This window comes from Felis catus, chromosome A3 (genome assembly GCF_018350175.1).
Source record: "Felis catus isolate Fca126 chromosome A3, F.catus_Fca126_mat1.0, whole genome shotgun sequence".
In the NCBI taxonomy this organism is placed as follows: Eukaryota; Metazoa; Chordata; class Mammalia; order Carnivora; family Felidae; genus Felis; species Felis catus.
In genome coordinates this window covers 22,290,062-22,305,512 of record NC_058370.1, presented here as the reverse complement: position 1 = coordinate 22,305,512, position 15,451 = coordinate 22,290,062, and the positions used below count along the sequence as shown (strand labels likewise).

Here is a 15,451-nt window from a genome sequence, read left to right as displayed (position 1 = left end):
AGAAAAAGCTGAGTAGTCACTGGCCCAGGTACCTGTGGTCGGTGGCTTCAGTTCTTTGCTTTCCCTTATAGCAAAACCTCAAAGTGTGCTGGGTGGCTCAGTCAGTTCAGTGTCTGACATTGGCTCAGGTAATGATCTCAAGGTTCATGGGTTTGAGCCCCACATTGGGCTCTGTGCTGACAACTCGGAGCCTGCTTTGGATTCTGTGTCTCCCTGGCTCTCTGCCCCTCCCCCATTCACACTGTCTCTCTCTCTCTCTCTCTGTCTCTTAAAAATGAATAAACATTAAAAAAAATTTTTTTTAACTCAAAAGGATTAGCTCTACCAGCACTATTTCATAGAGATGTAATGCAAGCCACATGGGTGCTTTTTAAATTTTCTAGTAACCACCATAAAAATGTAAAAAAAAAAGGGTGGGGGGGTACCTGGCTCATTTGGTGGAGCATGGGACTCCTGATCTGAGGGTTGTGAGTTCAAGACCCACAGTGTGTGTAGATGTTACTTAAGTAAGTAAGTAAATAAATAAATAAATAAAATCTTTTAAAGAATAAGTTTCTTTAAAACATTTTTTTAAATGTTTATTTATTTTTGAGAGAAAGAAACAGAGCACCAGCAGGGGAGGGGCAGAGAGAGGGAGACACAGAACCTGAAGCGGGCTCCAGGCTCTGAGCTGTCAGCACAGAGCCCGATGCAGGGCTCCAACCCATGAACCATGAGATCACGACTTGAGCCGAAGTTGTACGTCCACTCAACCAACTGAGCCACCCTGGCTCCCCAGTTTCTTTTTTTTTTTTAAGAAAGATATTTTTTTAAAAAGTAAAAGAGAAACAGGTGAAATTAATTTTAATATCCTATTTAAACCAGTATATCTAAAATATTATTATATAACCAATATAAAAAAAACATTGTGGTATTTTGTATTCTTTTTTCATACTGTCTTTGAAATCAATGTCTATTTTACACTTACTGCACATCCCGGCTTGTACTAGACACATTTCAAGTGTTCAGTATCCACATGTGGCTAATGGCTACCATATTGGACAGCCAGGTCTATAACTACCAGCTCTGATTCCTCTCCTTCCATGCTCTTGCCTCGGGGCCTTTGTGTTGGGTTTTCACTCTGCTTGGAATGTTCTTTATCCAGATACTCACACAGCCAACCCCCCTCTCCTCCTTCAGGCCTTTACTCAAATGTCACCCCGTCACTGAGGCCCTCCCTGCCCACAGCACAGCACAAGTATGGATTCTAGATACAAAAATGCCCTCCCACACTCTTCAACCCTTTAAATGTTTCTCCTTTGCAACTGCTGCCATCTAACATTTCTATATTTACTTGTTTTTATTATTCTTCCCCCTTATTAGAATATAAGGTCTTTGCCTGTTTGCTCACAGTTGTATTCCCAATGCCTAGAAGAGTGCCTGGCACATAATGGGTACTTGCATAAATATTTGTTGAATGAATAAATGATATTGCTCGTGGATGAACAAGCCACCAGTGGATGAAGGATGACTTTGGCCCAGAGTGGATTGGTATGATTAAGAGCCTGGTTCTGAACCAGCCCGCCTGGGTTTGAATCCCTGTACTCTCACTTGTCAGCAGTGACCTTGGCAGTTCAGTTACCCTTTCTGTGCCTCAGTGTTTTGTCTGTGAGATAAGGATACCGAGACCTCCCATTAGGCTGTGTGAGGAGCATATGAGATTCTATGCATGAAGCTTCCCGGCTACCATTCCACATACTTGGTAAATGTTAGCTATTTTTGTAGTATACCTTGTAATACCTCTTTGGGAAATGCAACTGTGTAAAACACGTAAAAAATTAGGCAGAAGATAAAAGGAAATTGAGATGCAGAACAGTATGGGGGAATTTTATTGTATCTGTGAAGGAAAAAGGTAGGTCAGAAATTAAATAGGAGTAACTGGATGCAGTTGTGTTTTGGCTGCAGGTGGCATGAGACACAGGTGGAATCCTCATCCTTGGGAATTCCTGTTTCAGAAAGAAAGATAAAGCTCAACTAGGGAGACCGAAGCAAGGGTGAGTTTGGGCAAGACACCCGGAACTAGGGTGACAGGTGCTCCAATGTCAGGCCTAGCTGTCTGGGTTCCAGAAGAGGGACTATGGGAGGAAGGGAAGGATCTCACGGGTTCCAGCACAGCGAACATCAGTCTCAGCCCCAGCTCTGCTCACCTATTCCCACGGAGATCCTGGGCCAGTTACTTCCTCTTGAAGTAGCCACCTCTAATCCCCAGACAGGGTTAGATTAGGTTATTCCTTCCGGCACGTACATTCAACCACACCCCTTACATCTCTTACCACTTATCACAGATTAAATAATCCACTGTTCGGGGACTTGCTTAATTTCTGTCTGCCTCAGTGCGTCAGTGAATTCCACGGGAGCAAGGACCACTGTTGTCCTATTCACTGCTGTAACCCTCAGTCCAGGGCCTGGCACTTCGTAGTCAGGGGACGATATTCCAGAGAGAGGAGGACAGGTAATTCTGAATCTCGGTTTCCTCACAGGGCCATTAGGTGGACATAAAGTGTGGTGGGTGCACAGATGTGCCGTCTTCCAGATCATTCTACTCTAAGCTCTAAGAATTCATTCTTCTGTTATGTGTCCTCAGGCCCACCAGGAGATCCTAGGATTTGCAACCCTTAAGCTGGAGGGGGAACAATGTTTGGAGCAGCCTCCAGGTCCCTTCCTGCCCGCTCTGTGACCTTGAGCTCTGCAACTGTCTCTGGCTTTTAACCTGCAGGAACACAGCCTGTGTTCTTAGCACTTGGCCCTCCTTGGGGCCACTACACCCTATCCCACCAGGGCCTGGTAGGAGCCCTAAAGCAGGTGAATGATGACCTAATCCCAGCGTGGGCTGCTCGGGGGAGGCATTATTTTTAGAATTCTAGTCTTAGGATCCTTAGGGGTGATTGGAGCCCCTCCTCCCTTCACAAAGGAGGAGACAAGGAAGGCAACTTGCTGTGTGTGCCTCCCAGGCTGGCTCTCGCCCCTCCTGCAGCCTGCCCATCTGCCTGCCGCTCATGTCTCCACAGGACTGTGGTTGGTGAGATCTCTGGGCTCTTGGTGTCTAATTAGGTTGGGAGGAAGGTGCGGGAGCACATGGAGAGAGAGCTCTGCTGGGAATGGATTTGCTTAATAGGCTCATCCAGAGGTGACTGGCAGAGCCCTGCTGGGACATGTTTGTGCTCACAGTTAAAATCAGGCTCAAAAATACAGCAGTTTCTCCACAAACAGTCCTGTCATCCCTGGGGAGCTGTGTCTGTGAAGTGGAACTCCGTGTGAAGAAGGGAAGAAAACAGGTCTTGGGTCTGGCTTTCCAGTCCCTGACTTGGGGCCAGCTGCTGCCCCTCTTTCCTTCAGTTTCCCTCCTCTCTAAGCCGAGAGCACTCCCTGATCTTCCCCGATACCCAGGGGAACATGAGGGGCCATGAGAGGAGGGGTGACTGTCCTTCCCAACTTTCCTGGTCGTGAGTGCTGCCCACGCTAGTCTGCCCGAGGGTGTTGGGAGGGGCTGGCCTTTCCCTGGCCTCGTAGTTTTGGAAACTTGCCAATGGACCCAGGATGTGCCTGTCACATCGCCTGCATCAGAATCCCCTGGACATTTTTTAAAATTCAGGTGCCTGGTTCCTATCCCAGAACTACTGAGTAGGTAACATTTTTGTACACAGACGCTGAGCCTGGCCTCTTGCTTCTCACTGGAGATACAGCAGTAGATAAGATCTGGTCTCTATTACGCGTTTGCTCCCCTTCTTCCAGTTCTTCATGTGTGTAGGAAGGAACCTTGTTCCTTGGCAGGAACCCATGTCTTTGGAGAGGAGGAGATTCTTTCCTTTTCCCGGCAACCCATGCGGAAGGAAGCCTGCAAGGTCCCTAACTACACACACACACGCGTGCGCATGCACACACATATTCCTACCTGTGCTTCTGCAGCAGGGCCACCAGGATGCTCTCCAACGCCATCTGCTTTTGACCTGCCCACATGCTGTCCACCTGACGGCCAAGCCGTACCTTTGCTCCTTGCTCCTGGTTTCTCTCTCTGTTAGATTAGGAAAAGAGCAGCAGCGGAGGTGACTATTTGGATAGGATGTGGAGAAGCCTGGGAAAGGCCAGGGCCAAGTAAGCAGAACAGGCATGTCCTTAAACCTATTCCAATATCTGGTGTGGACTCTTTCACCCAATCGAACTAGATTCAGCAACACTTAGGAAGGTGCTCGATATAGTAGTGAAGAGCATTGGCTGTGAAATAGATTTACAAAATACCTCCCCACAGATTACTTGTTAATTATAAAGGAGAAATGTTAACTGGACAGAGGAGAAACATGGCAGACATCACGTTAACCAGGCGATTAAAGTTACCATCACCAAGAAGGGGATGAATTGACATCATGTGCCTCCTGATATAATGCACCAAGAAGGAACAATATCACTGCTATGAATGCATAACCTGAATCTAATCATGAGGAAGCATCAGGCAAATCCAGTATGAGGAACGTAGGGACGTTCTATAAATAATAATTGAACTTTACTAATAAAAAATGTCAATGTCACGGAAGACCGAAGAGCAGTTCCAGATTAAAAGAAACTAAAGAGACATGGCAATTAAATGCAATCCATGACCCTGGCTTGGATCCTGGATCAGGAAAATGAAAAATTGCCATAAAGGACATGTTGGGAAAACTGGTGAAAGGTGAATGTATACACTAAGTGATAATTACACTGTGATTATGTCAGAGAATGTCCTGTTGTTAGCTGTTTGGAGACACCGTGCAGAGCTACTTAAGGGTAAATGGTTGTGATGACCGCAGTTTACTCTCATATGGTTCAACAAAGTAGTGACAAAGTGCACATGTGTTTGCATGTGTATATAAGCAAATATGATAAAAATATTAGCAATTGCTGAAGATAGGGAAAGGGGATATGGAATTCCATTGTATTATTGTTGCAGCTTTTCTGTATGCGCCAAACTTTTTCAAAATAAAAAGTATACAGGCTGTGATGTCAGGCTCTTTGGATGCTAGCTGTCTGGTATGTGTCCTTTAGAAGCTATGAACTGCCCCGTAAGATGGGAGTAAACAGTACCTACTTTGTAGGGTTGTTACAGGCAAGAAGCCAAGAGTAATGGCTCATACTACCAAGGGCTTCCTGTGAGCCCAGCACTGTCCTGAATGTATGGAAATGTCTGAGGGCACAGCCTCTGTGTCCAGCACAGAATCATGATCAGATGGTAACTATCATTGGTATCATTCCTGTTGGAGCCTAACATGGGGAGAAGCACATCGTTGGTGTTCAACAATCATAGCATAATTAGAGGTAAGCTGGGGCTGCGCATTAGGGCCTTTCTGCTGTGGCAAATCCAGAAATCATACATGCTGTGCCAGGCAAGGGACCAAAAGTCCCTCCAAACTCTGATGCTTGGAAGACTGGGAAAAAAACCACTAGACCTGCTTACCCCTGCTGTCTGCTCATGATGTCCTGCAGTAGCTTGCGGGCAGACAGCTGACCCAGCACCTTCCGGTAGCTGTTGGTGAAGATGGCATCTGCATACCGAGGCATTCTATATGGAAGGAGTCAGACGTCAAAGGGCTGGGTGGCAGGGCCAGGTGAGGAAACGGGGGTGGGGTGAGGGGTACTCACCATGTCCCCGTAACGTCCTTCTGCCCTTTGCCCTACTCATCCCCGGAGTAGGTAGGACCCAGGGCTGGGAGGCTTCTCTGGAACTCAGGATCTGCCCCCCTCCCAAAGATAGGCAGTGGGGGCTGCCTGAGGAGGTGGCTGGGGGCCTGCTTAGGGCTCTGTTCTGCACGCCCTAAATCATCCCCCGCTGGGCTGCAGGGATGGTTCTGGGACATTGGGTATCTAGGCCCTGGCGGCGGGACTGCTCACCTGAGGGGCAGGGATGGCGGGGAGCAGTGGGAGCCACTGTCGAGGGTGAGGATCACCAGGAAGAACACCCAGAGCAGCATCCTTCACCCCTGCGGTGGCTCCTGGAAAACGACAGAAGGAGAAGGTCAACTGCAGCCATAGCCACAAGGATGCCTTTTATTGGCTGGGCCCAGTTCTGGGCTTGGCTGTATACAAGCCCTAGTCCTCGTCATTTGGAGGCGGTGAGGTACGAAAAAGAACCCAGACTCTGGAAGTCAAACAGACCTAGATTCAAGTCCTGCTTTTGCCAGTCACAAGCTTTGACCTCATTTTCTGCATCTATAAAATGGGCCTGATAAGCTACCCTGCTGACCCCATAGGGTTGCATGGAAAATTAATGACATTGGTGAAAATGCCCCTTGCTGTAAGGCATCATATGTGGAATTCAGGCCTCAGCAAGGGTTGGGGGCTACACCTTCTCCTAGTCTCCTAAGTCACCCCACCCACTGTGACACTTGACAACAGTGAGCAGGGCCAACAGCTCAGGCTCTGAGTCAGACAAATCTCAGTTCCTATCTGGGCTCTACCGTCACCCGCTGTGTGTCCCAGGACACGTGGCTTCTCCTTTCTGGGCCTCAGTTTCCCTATCCATGAAATGGGGTCTATGACTATACTGACTGCATAGGGCCCTTGTGAGGATGAGATGAGATGAGAGTTGCTTGGCACATAAGGAATTCTCCCAAACACTTTTGCTGCGACGGCCTCAGATCAGACCCACTCGAGGGGGCAGGCTCTCGTCCTGTTTGGTTCTGTGTGAAGTCAGAGGGAAGGGAAAGCTCTAGTTCTCGCTCCAGACATTTCGATTTCGCTGAAGGCTTTTAGCCTTGGAAGAGACCAGGGAGCCTGGGGAGCCAGTGTGGCAGAATCATCTAATAGATCATGTAATTACCCTTAATTGGGGCCTGCTGACACCGTGCTCTGCAATCAGGGAAAGAACAGGCAACGTGAGAAAGAGCCCGCCTGGGCTCGGGGAGGAGGCTCCACGGTCAACCCAGACCTGCCCAGTGTGGAAGCAGGGGGCTCAGCTAGGAGACCTAGGAATTGGGTCTCCCCACCTCTCATGCCCCCCTCAGTAGAATATCCATTCCATGGGGCTACAGGCCCATGCGGGGACCCAGCCAGCCCAGAGAGGGGCAGGAACCCATCCTAGACCAACTTCACCCCCTGTCTTCCGTGTTCTCTCCTGTCCTGTTGAAGAGTGATTTCCAGCAAGCAGGGCCGGCACTGGCAGAATCCACCTTCCTTTTCTGGTCTCGCCCGCCCTCTTAGGGCATCCCCTCCCTTCTACCAGACACCAGGGTCTTGACTAAGCCAGGGAGCATCTGCAGAGCTGGGCTCAGAGCAACCTGTGACTCTGCATCTCCAGAGCAGAAGGGAGGAGCCCTCCAGGCCTCACTGTCTCCCCAACAATCCTCCAGTTCCTGCTCAAATGCTCTCTGCCAGCGAGTGGCAGAGAGCTCACTACCCCCGAGCCAGGACGTGCTATCTCCAGGCAGCTCTTCTTGTTAGGAATTTTTTCTCATTGTGTCAAGTGCAAAAAGACGTGTTAAGCTTCTACTCTTCTGGGAAGGACTGGGGCTGGAGGAAAGATGAGAACATGGCATTTGCCTGCCCCTCCCTCTCCCCGGCTTTGACATCCACCCTCTGTGCCACCCACAGCTTCTGCACCTTCATCCACATGAGGTGGATCTGACTTAGGCCTTTGCTCCCCAGACCAAGGATCTCAGTCTTCTGTCCTCTTCGTCACACCATATCACATCTGGCCCCCCGTCTCCCGGCCCGGTTCCAGGCTGCCTCTCTAGCAATGGAGTTTCCTAAGCAGGGAGTTCTTTGGAGGTAAGGAGGGCCCCTTGTAACGAGCCCTCTTTTTTTCTGTCTCTTGGCTGGACTTCCTTGCCTTCTTTGCTGCTGATCTTTAAAAAAATTCTCTTAAATGTTTATTTATTTATTTTGGGAGAGAGAGAGATAGAGAGCGAGCAGGGGAGGGGCAGAGAGAGAGGGAGACAGAATCCTTCGCAGACTCCACACCAGCAGCGCAGAGCCCGACACGGGGTTCGAACCCCCCAACCGTGACATCATGACCTGAGATGAAACCAAGAGTCAGACGTTCAACTGACTGAGCCACCCAGGTGCCCGCTGCGGATATTTGAAAGACCTGGGCACGTCCAGGCCCCTAATCACTTCATTCCCCTGCTCAGAGGCCCTTGGTTGCTCTCCAGAGCAAAGCCCAACCCCCTGCTCTTGGGCTAAGCTCTCCCTTGGCTTCCCCACCTCCCGCCCCTTCTCGTGTGTTTCGCAGTCCCTGTGCTCCCCTGGCCTGCACAGCCCACCCTCACACTCGCCCTCTGGAGCAGGTATCAGGGTCTTCATCTTACAGCTGAGGAAATGAGCCCAGAGAGGAGAAGGACCTTTTCTCCATGGTCCTCCATCACATTGGTTTTTGACTGGACACTTCAGAATGGGCCTCAAAGTTCCCAGGCCAGCAGGCCCCTCCCGCTCCGTGGAGGCTGCCTCCCAGATACAATACCCTATTCACAGCTCCCTATTCAGCTCCCCGTTCATGGGAGGTGCTGCAGGATTCATCACCTGCACATGGGAAGCCGTTCTGAAAAACAGAAAGCTTTTGCTCTTTGTCACTGGATCTCCAGGGAAATTAAAAAAAAAAAAAAGGGACACACACAGGAACACCTGCCTGCTTGGCGCCTTCCTATGTGCAGCCAGTGGTTTCAGGGAATTGAAAATAACCTGATACGAGGGCAGACTTTGGAGGGCAAGTCACAGTAAATTCTGTAACCCCTAGCTTATTTGGAACGAGGTTGAGCAACTGTATAGTCTGGTCAACCAAGAGGCACATTTACTACAAACCGTGTGCCCCAGGGGTGAGTCAAGACACCATTGAAACCTCTAGGCTTGGGGTTGCAACCTCTGATCCTTGGGGTTGCAAAATTCCACTGGACAAAGTTGGGAAATGATAAGAATTCTCTTGCTTACGGTCCGATGAGAATTAGATGTTGTATCACCACGGATAAAGTAGCTATTGACAGACGTATTCCACGCGAGCAATCTACAGAGACAGAATTCCACTGAATTAAGTGTAGTACAAATTCAACAGCATCCTCAACAACTCCTTGATAGCTCCAAAGGTATTTTAAGGTTTATCATCTATCCTCATGAGTATCAGTTAGCTTTCTGCAGTGTTGACAAGTGAATTCTGCGGTTAGATCTAATTGAGGTCATCAGGATTCAGGATAAATGGACACTTGACCTACATTAGTTGGCACCTCTTGCCAGCCTCTATGCCAAGAATGCTATGAGAATTCTCCAGATGCACCTTTTGCTAATGACAGAGGTCAGGTCTCATGTGCCCAACCTAGCAAGGCCACTTTTGGACAACTAGGAAGAAAATCTTTTACCTTTCTTTTTTATTTTAAGTTTATTTATTTACTTTGAGAGAGAGAGAAAGTGCGAGCAGGGAAGGGGCAGAGAGAGAAAGGGAGAGAGAGAATCTCAAGCAGGTCCTGTACTGACAGCGCAGGGATCGATTTGGGGCTCAAACTCCATGGACCGTGAGATCATGACCTGAGCCAAAACCAAGAGTCAGATGCTTAACCAACAGAGCCACCCAGGCGCTTCTCGTTTACCTTTCTCAAACATTCTGCTTTGTAATCTAAGAACGCTGAGGCACTGACGTCCTGATTTAGTTTATAAACTGTTTCAGCAATAGCATTCCAAATTGAAAGAGATCTAAGTTTTTAATGAGGAAGCATCTTGAATTGTCACTCAAAAGAGAGACACCCCACCTCCTTCCTGAAAGAGTTTGAGGCGCCTTATGGTGAAAGACACAAATACTACGAGACCATCAAAACATGGATCAAGAAACAAGCGTGGGGGTAATGGAGTGCTCCAGGGGCAGATAATTGTGTCTGAACCCTCGAGTAAGGAGCGCAGCAGCAATTGAGCAAGAAAGCAAAATGTTATCAATTTCCAGGCAATTATGTTGAATGGGTTCAGAGCGATAGATGGGATGTATTGATTTGCACAGCCACTTGGCTCCTTTCCGATCCATGGCAGACCCCCATTGTTGATGGGAGAATCTAGCCAGCTTGTGTCTTGCCCCAGACACCTGCCTGCACACCGGAGAAGGAGTGCTGAGATTTCATCCGCCCCTGACAAACCCCTGGAACACATCCGTCTGCCTGCCCCTTCTCCATGGTTGAGGTGCCATGTATCCGAAACAACCTCAACATGGAGCCAACCATCAAAAGCGTGTTCCAGAGCCCCTAACCAGGTACCTGAGTGTACTCACTAGTCCACAGGCGACGAGGATGATGGTGGGCCTCTTTGACTCGGTGTCTCTGAGTTGGTGAGAAGGTCAACCGTCTTGCCCCCATCCAGCCCAGCCCCCAGGACCACCCCCTCTCACCTCTGATATGGCAGGTGTCCCCTCTGCTATGAGGCGCTGCTCCAGCTGCCTGGACCTGGGGCTCAGCGTTTGTTCGGTGACTGCGTGACGCTTCCATCATTTATACCTTCATTTTCCTAAGCGTCGCCAGCGTCAGAGAATCAATTACCCACAAGTCAACCAAAGGACCGTTTTTAGCATCATACTGACAAACCCTAATAGGAGAAAGAGGTTTTCCCCTTGCAGATGAAGACCTGTATGGAACTTTCCCTTTACGGACAGAACGCAAAGTTATGATATTATTCCGAGGGGAATAGAGAATATAATACTGCTTCTCTAATAATTGGAGTAATCATAACAGTGAAACAACAAAGGTTCATTTACTCTCTGAGTTAAATGTGCGTTTTAAAAAGTTGATATAATTTTTTTTGTCCGTGTGCAACTTTATCTCACTTTCAGGTAGTCCACTTATTACAGATAAGTGTTTTTCTCTCCTTAGCGCAGCATCCAATTATCAAGATTTCCCCCTATTCGATTTACATCTGCTGCAGTCATAGGCCACTGTAGGCAGCTAGCCCGGGGAGCACCTGTTCTCATGTGTCAAGGCAGCCAAACATGGAAGGAGATGGAAAACCTTGGGAGGGTTGTTGTGTTTCCTGATTTTGCTAGCCTGTAGCTAAAGAATCCTCGAGAATGGTCTAAAAGCGTGTGAGTCAGAAACACCAGTTTTCCACGAGGCTGTTGTGGAGGGGTGGAAAGAGCCATACGCTTCAAGTCCAGAGCCCTTCCCAGCCCTCCTGTGTCTGTTAGTCATGACCTCTGTGACCCTCAACAAGTTACTTCTACTCTCCAGATCTCAGTTTCTAAACTTGGAAAAGCGAGGGCTGCCAGAGAATAGCAGCTTTCAACTTTAAAAAAAAAAAAAAAAAAAAAGGTGGCATAGAACTTTCTTCGGAAATCTTCTATGGAAGTGCAGTATATAAAGCAGATTTAAAACAAGAAACTGCTCTGGTTGAAGAGGGGGGAGTGAAGACTCCCTTTGGCTGCACCTGGGGTACCTCCATGGGCCACAGAACCAGTAGCTTCTGAATGAACCTCTTAGCAAATGTTATGTTGTGATCCTTCTGCTTAGCCTGCACCGAGCCATGTTCTTGGCACAGAGCACACACAGGGTGTTTCCCATAGAAGCAGGGACTGAGTGGCTTGTCACTGTGCCGGCCTGGACACAAAGTGGTCAGGTCAGACCAGGTCCCCAGGGACTGAGAGTGGGCAGATGGAGCGTTTGGGAGCCCCCTGGGCAATAGGTTCTCATACAGTCAGGAGGTGTGAGGTTATCTCAGGGAATGCAAGGTGGGGACCACCTACAGCTCGAGTACCCACAATGGACACCAGGCCAGAGTACAGATGTAGGACACATGGAATTGCCTGGAGAAGCCATGGGGATCAGAATGCAACCTTAGTTGAAGTTCTGTTGCTAAGGACTTCATGCCTCTTCTCAAGTTTTCTCATCTGTAAGAGGAGAGTGATAGGGCTCGACTCATGAGGCTGCTGGGTGAGGATTAAAGGTGCCAGTGCATAAGGCACAGGCCTGGTATAGAGTAAGTCTCAAAAATTAGCTCTCACAGGGGCACCTGGGTGGCTGAATTGGTTAAGTGGCTGTCTTTGGCTCAGGTCATGATCTCTTGGTCCATGAGTTCGAGCCCCGCGTCGGGCTCTGTGCTGATAGCTCAGAGCCTGGAGCCTGCTTCTGTTTCTGTGTCTCCCTCTCTCTCTGCCCCTCCCCCATTTGCACTCTGTCTCTCTCTGCCTTTCAAAAATGAATAAATGTTAGCAAAAAATTAAAAAAAAATAGCTCTCACTTACCGTTGCTACTATTGTAATAAGTGGGAGAGAACAGAGGCACAGAGAGGTTACCCACTCATCCATAGGCACACACCTGGACAGCGGTAGAGCCAGGACTCAAAGGTTTCCGACTCCCGAATCCAGTGCCCCACACCAGGCTAATGTTCTCCTAAGGCCCTTCCGTGGCCCACTGGGTCTTCTACTCTTTTTTAAAGAACTTTAACAGTTTTGCTTTTTACTTTACTTTTATTTTATTTTTAAACAAAATTTTAAAAAATTTTGTTTTCAACATTTATTTATTTTTGAGAGACAGACACTCTATTTGAGCGTGAGCGGGGGAGGGGCAGAGAGAGAGGGAGACACAGAATCTGAAACAGGCTCCAGGCTCTGAGCTGTCAGCACAGAGCCCGACGCGGGGCTCAAACCCATGACACTGGGAGATCATGACCTGAGCTGAAACCAAGTGTCAGACGCTTAACCGACTGAGCCACCCAGGCGCCCCGAGCACTTTAACAGTTTTATTGACATGTATATAACTCATACACCATAAAAGGCACCTGTTTGAAGCCTATGGTTCAACAAGTTCTCATAAGTTTATAAAATTGTGTCACTGTCACGCAACCCCGTTTAGAATACCTCTGTCAGCCCCAAAAGTTCCAGTCCCATTTGCTATCAACGCTCACTCCAACCCCAGCCTTCGACAACCACTGATCTGCCTTTTGCCTCTATACTGTTTCCTCTGCTAGAACGTTCATACGGATTCATGTGAATTATGGAGTCACATAATACGTACTCTGTGCTGTCAGTCTCCTTCACTCATCCACCTGTTTTTGAGATTCATTTGTGTTGGATCCATATCAGCAGCCTGTTCCACTTTATTGCTCAGCAGCGTTCCGTTGTACGAAAGTCTGACAGCTTGTCGACCCATTCACCGTGATGGACATTTAGGTAGATTTCAGTTTGGGGCGGTTACGAAAAACGCTGCTATGAACATTCGTGTATAAGACTTTGTACGAACGTGTGCTTTTATTGCTCTTGGGTGATTACCTAGGAGAGGAACTGCTGGGTCATGTGGTAAGTAAATGGTTTGCTTTTTAAGAAGCGGCCAAGCTGTTTTCTGAAGTGGCACCCCCATTCCATTTCTGCCAGCTGTGATGGAGAGTCCCCCGGGGAAGTCCTTAAACCAGCCTTTCTTTACCCCGCAAACACCTACGAAGCACTGAATTAGGCCCACACAGAGCTCGCTGGATGAGGAGTTTGTCAGTCTCTGAAGCCCCGGTCCTATTCTCCTCTTGGGAGAGTGGGCTGGGCCTTTCCCCCTGCATGGCATTTTCTTGAGCACTAGGAGGACAGTGGCATGTGCTTGTACTCAGAGCTGCAGGAGGCAGGCATGTGAGAAGCTGAGTGACTTACCCCAGGCAGGGAGATGGAGACAGGCACACGGTTACGTGGGTTAAATGTCCCAAGAATTGAGAGAAGGGGAAAGTCACGCTAAAGCTGGGAGAGCCTCAGGGAGGAGCAGAGAGAAGCCTGAAGCCTAAAGCAGAGAGAAGCACGAGGCCCACGGATTTAGATTTGAAACTCAGCTCTGCCACTTGCAAACTGTGTGATTCTGGGCGAGGGGTTTATTCTTCTCGGAGCCTCAGTTACCGCATCTGTACAATGGGGGCGATGACACCTACCTCCTCAGGTTGTTGTGAGGGTCAGGAATATGCTTGTGAAGTGTCTGATGCGCCAGGCAAAAGGCAGCTGCTACTGTAGCTCTTACTGATCAGAGCGGAGCTCTGAAAGCTGGGCAGGGTGGTGGCCAGAAGAGCAGGAGCCGTCTGGGACGAGGGGCTTCATTTGCAGCGTATTCTCAAAGCCCTTGAGGCGGAGGATGAGGGAAGAAGCCAGAACCAGCCTTGACAGTGAGAGCGCAGCCCCCCCTCCACCAATCCCCGCAGCCAGCCGCCTCGTCCTTATCCTCTGAGAGGCGGTGGGAACGCCTCGCTTGCCACCCGGCTTTCTTCCCAGGACGGGTTTTAACCCAGAGTTAATTAGCGATCGTGCCTGCTCTAAGGGCTGGGGACTTGAGCTGTGGAAAAAAATGCCCCAGAGAAAGGCAGGCTTTAAAAAAGCCCCAAAAGGCTGGGGCAGAGAGGCTCCGCTGGGAGAGAGACGAGCCGCGCGTTTGTGTTGCAAATTTCCAGTGTGTTGAAGCCAGCCATTCAGGGAGGGTGATGCTAAAGGCAGTGGGCCTGCGGGTGGGGAGGGCAGAGGAAGTCGACAAAGGGGGCCTGTCTGAGGGCCTCGGACCCTGCTTTATAAAAGCTGCTTTCATCGCCCTCCCTGGATGATGGCAGCGTTCCCAGCCCGAGGCCAGTGTGCAGGGAAGGGGAAGGCCTGGACCCTAGACTCCCAGATTCCCTTGACGCTCCCCACCTAGTGTGCCTTCTAGGCCTGTTTTTACGGAGTCAGCAGCAGCAGATGTCACAGGAGCACTCATGAGTGCTGTGTCAGGGTGAGGGACCAAGGTTCACACGGTTGGCCCAGTGGGGGGCCTCAGGCAAAGTCAAGGGACTTTCTTGAACCTCAGTATCCCATTCTGTAAAATGGGGCTGATGGGGTCCTTCCCCCTACTTCATATCCTACCCAAGCAGAAGTGCCCGTGATTGGTTGGTGATCCAATAACCATCAGAAGTTCATCTCTTTCTGGAAAAGTCTGCATTTGAGAAGGTCATTAGGAGAGCTTTTTTTTTTTTTTTTTTAAATTGACCATTTTTTATTATTTTTTTTTTCAACTTTTTTTTAATTATTTTTGGGACAGAGAGAGACAGAGCATGAACGGGGGAGGGGCAGAGAGAGAGGGAGACACAGAATCGGAAACAGGCTCCAGGCTCTGAGCCATCAGCCCAGAGCCCGACGCGGGGCTCGAACTCACGGACCACGAGATCGTGACCTGGCTGAAGTCGGACGCTTAACCGACTGCGCCACCCAGGCGCCCCAAGGAGAGCTTTTTTAAAGAGGTGAAGTTGATTGTACTTAGCAAATCAATTAAGCAATTCTGGGTTGCTTGGAAATGTTACTCTCATAAGTGTTTTAAATATTCACCTTGCGTGGAATCTTTAGGCCTGTCCCAAGTCAGTTATGAATGCTAACCAGGTTGGTTTTCTGGGTTGGTAGGTACCGTGTGGGAAGACTGTCCCCAGCTGATCCTGTAGGCAAGCTCTCCCTGGTGGAGATCTGACCAGCCTTTAAAGACCTCTTTGAGGTTAGAGTGGAAGAGAG

At 49.1% G+C, this 15,451-nt stretch overlaps 1 protein-coding gene across 2 annotated transcripts; it reads right to left on the bottom strand.

The window, feature by feature from the left end:
- Positions 1-1,839: 1,839 nt before the first annotated feature.
- On the bottom strand, positions 1,840-14,214 carry GHRH (growth hormone releasing hormone). Of its 2 annotated transcripts, XM_019826531.2 has the most exons (7): positions 13,864-14,214; positions 12,975-13,165; positions 10,361-10,476; positions 5,899-5,999; positions 5,465-5,569; positions 3,932-4,051; positions 1,840-1,985 (listed from the first exon to the last, which is right to left on the bottom strand). In XM_019826531.2, exons 4-7 carry the CDS (start codon positions 5,976-5,978, stop codon positions 1,970-1,972), a joined length of 321 nt encoding a protein of 106 aa, XP_019682090.1. In that variant the 5' UTR covers positions 5,979-5,999; positions 10,361-10,476; positions 12,975-13,165; positions 13,864-14,214; the 3' UTR covers positions 1,840-1,969. The 2 variants fall into 2 exon arrangements, with proteins under 2 accessions (XP_019682090.1, XP_019682092.1); XM_019826533.2 differs by lacking the exons at positions 10,361-10,476; positions 12,975-13,165 and having other exon boundaries at positions 13,864-14,211.
- Positions 14,215-15,451: the final 1,237 nt, after the last annotated feature.

Excerpts from the sequence above, each read along its gene's own strand:
- GHRH (XM_019826531.2), bottom strand. The coding sequence starts at position 5,978 with ATGCTGCTCTGGGTGTTCTTCCTGGTGATCCTCACCCTCGACAGTGGC. Across the intron at positions 5,570-5,898 it reads CCGCCATCCCTGCCCCTCAG|AATGCCTCGGTATGCAGATG; the intron begins GTGAGCAGTCCC and ends CCTTCCATATAG. Across the intron at positions 4,052-5,464 it reads ATCATGAGCAGACAGCAGGG|AGAGAGAAACCAGGAGCAAG; the intron begins GTAAGCAGGTCT and ends CTAATCTAACAG.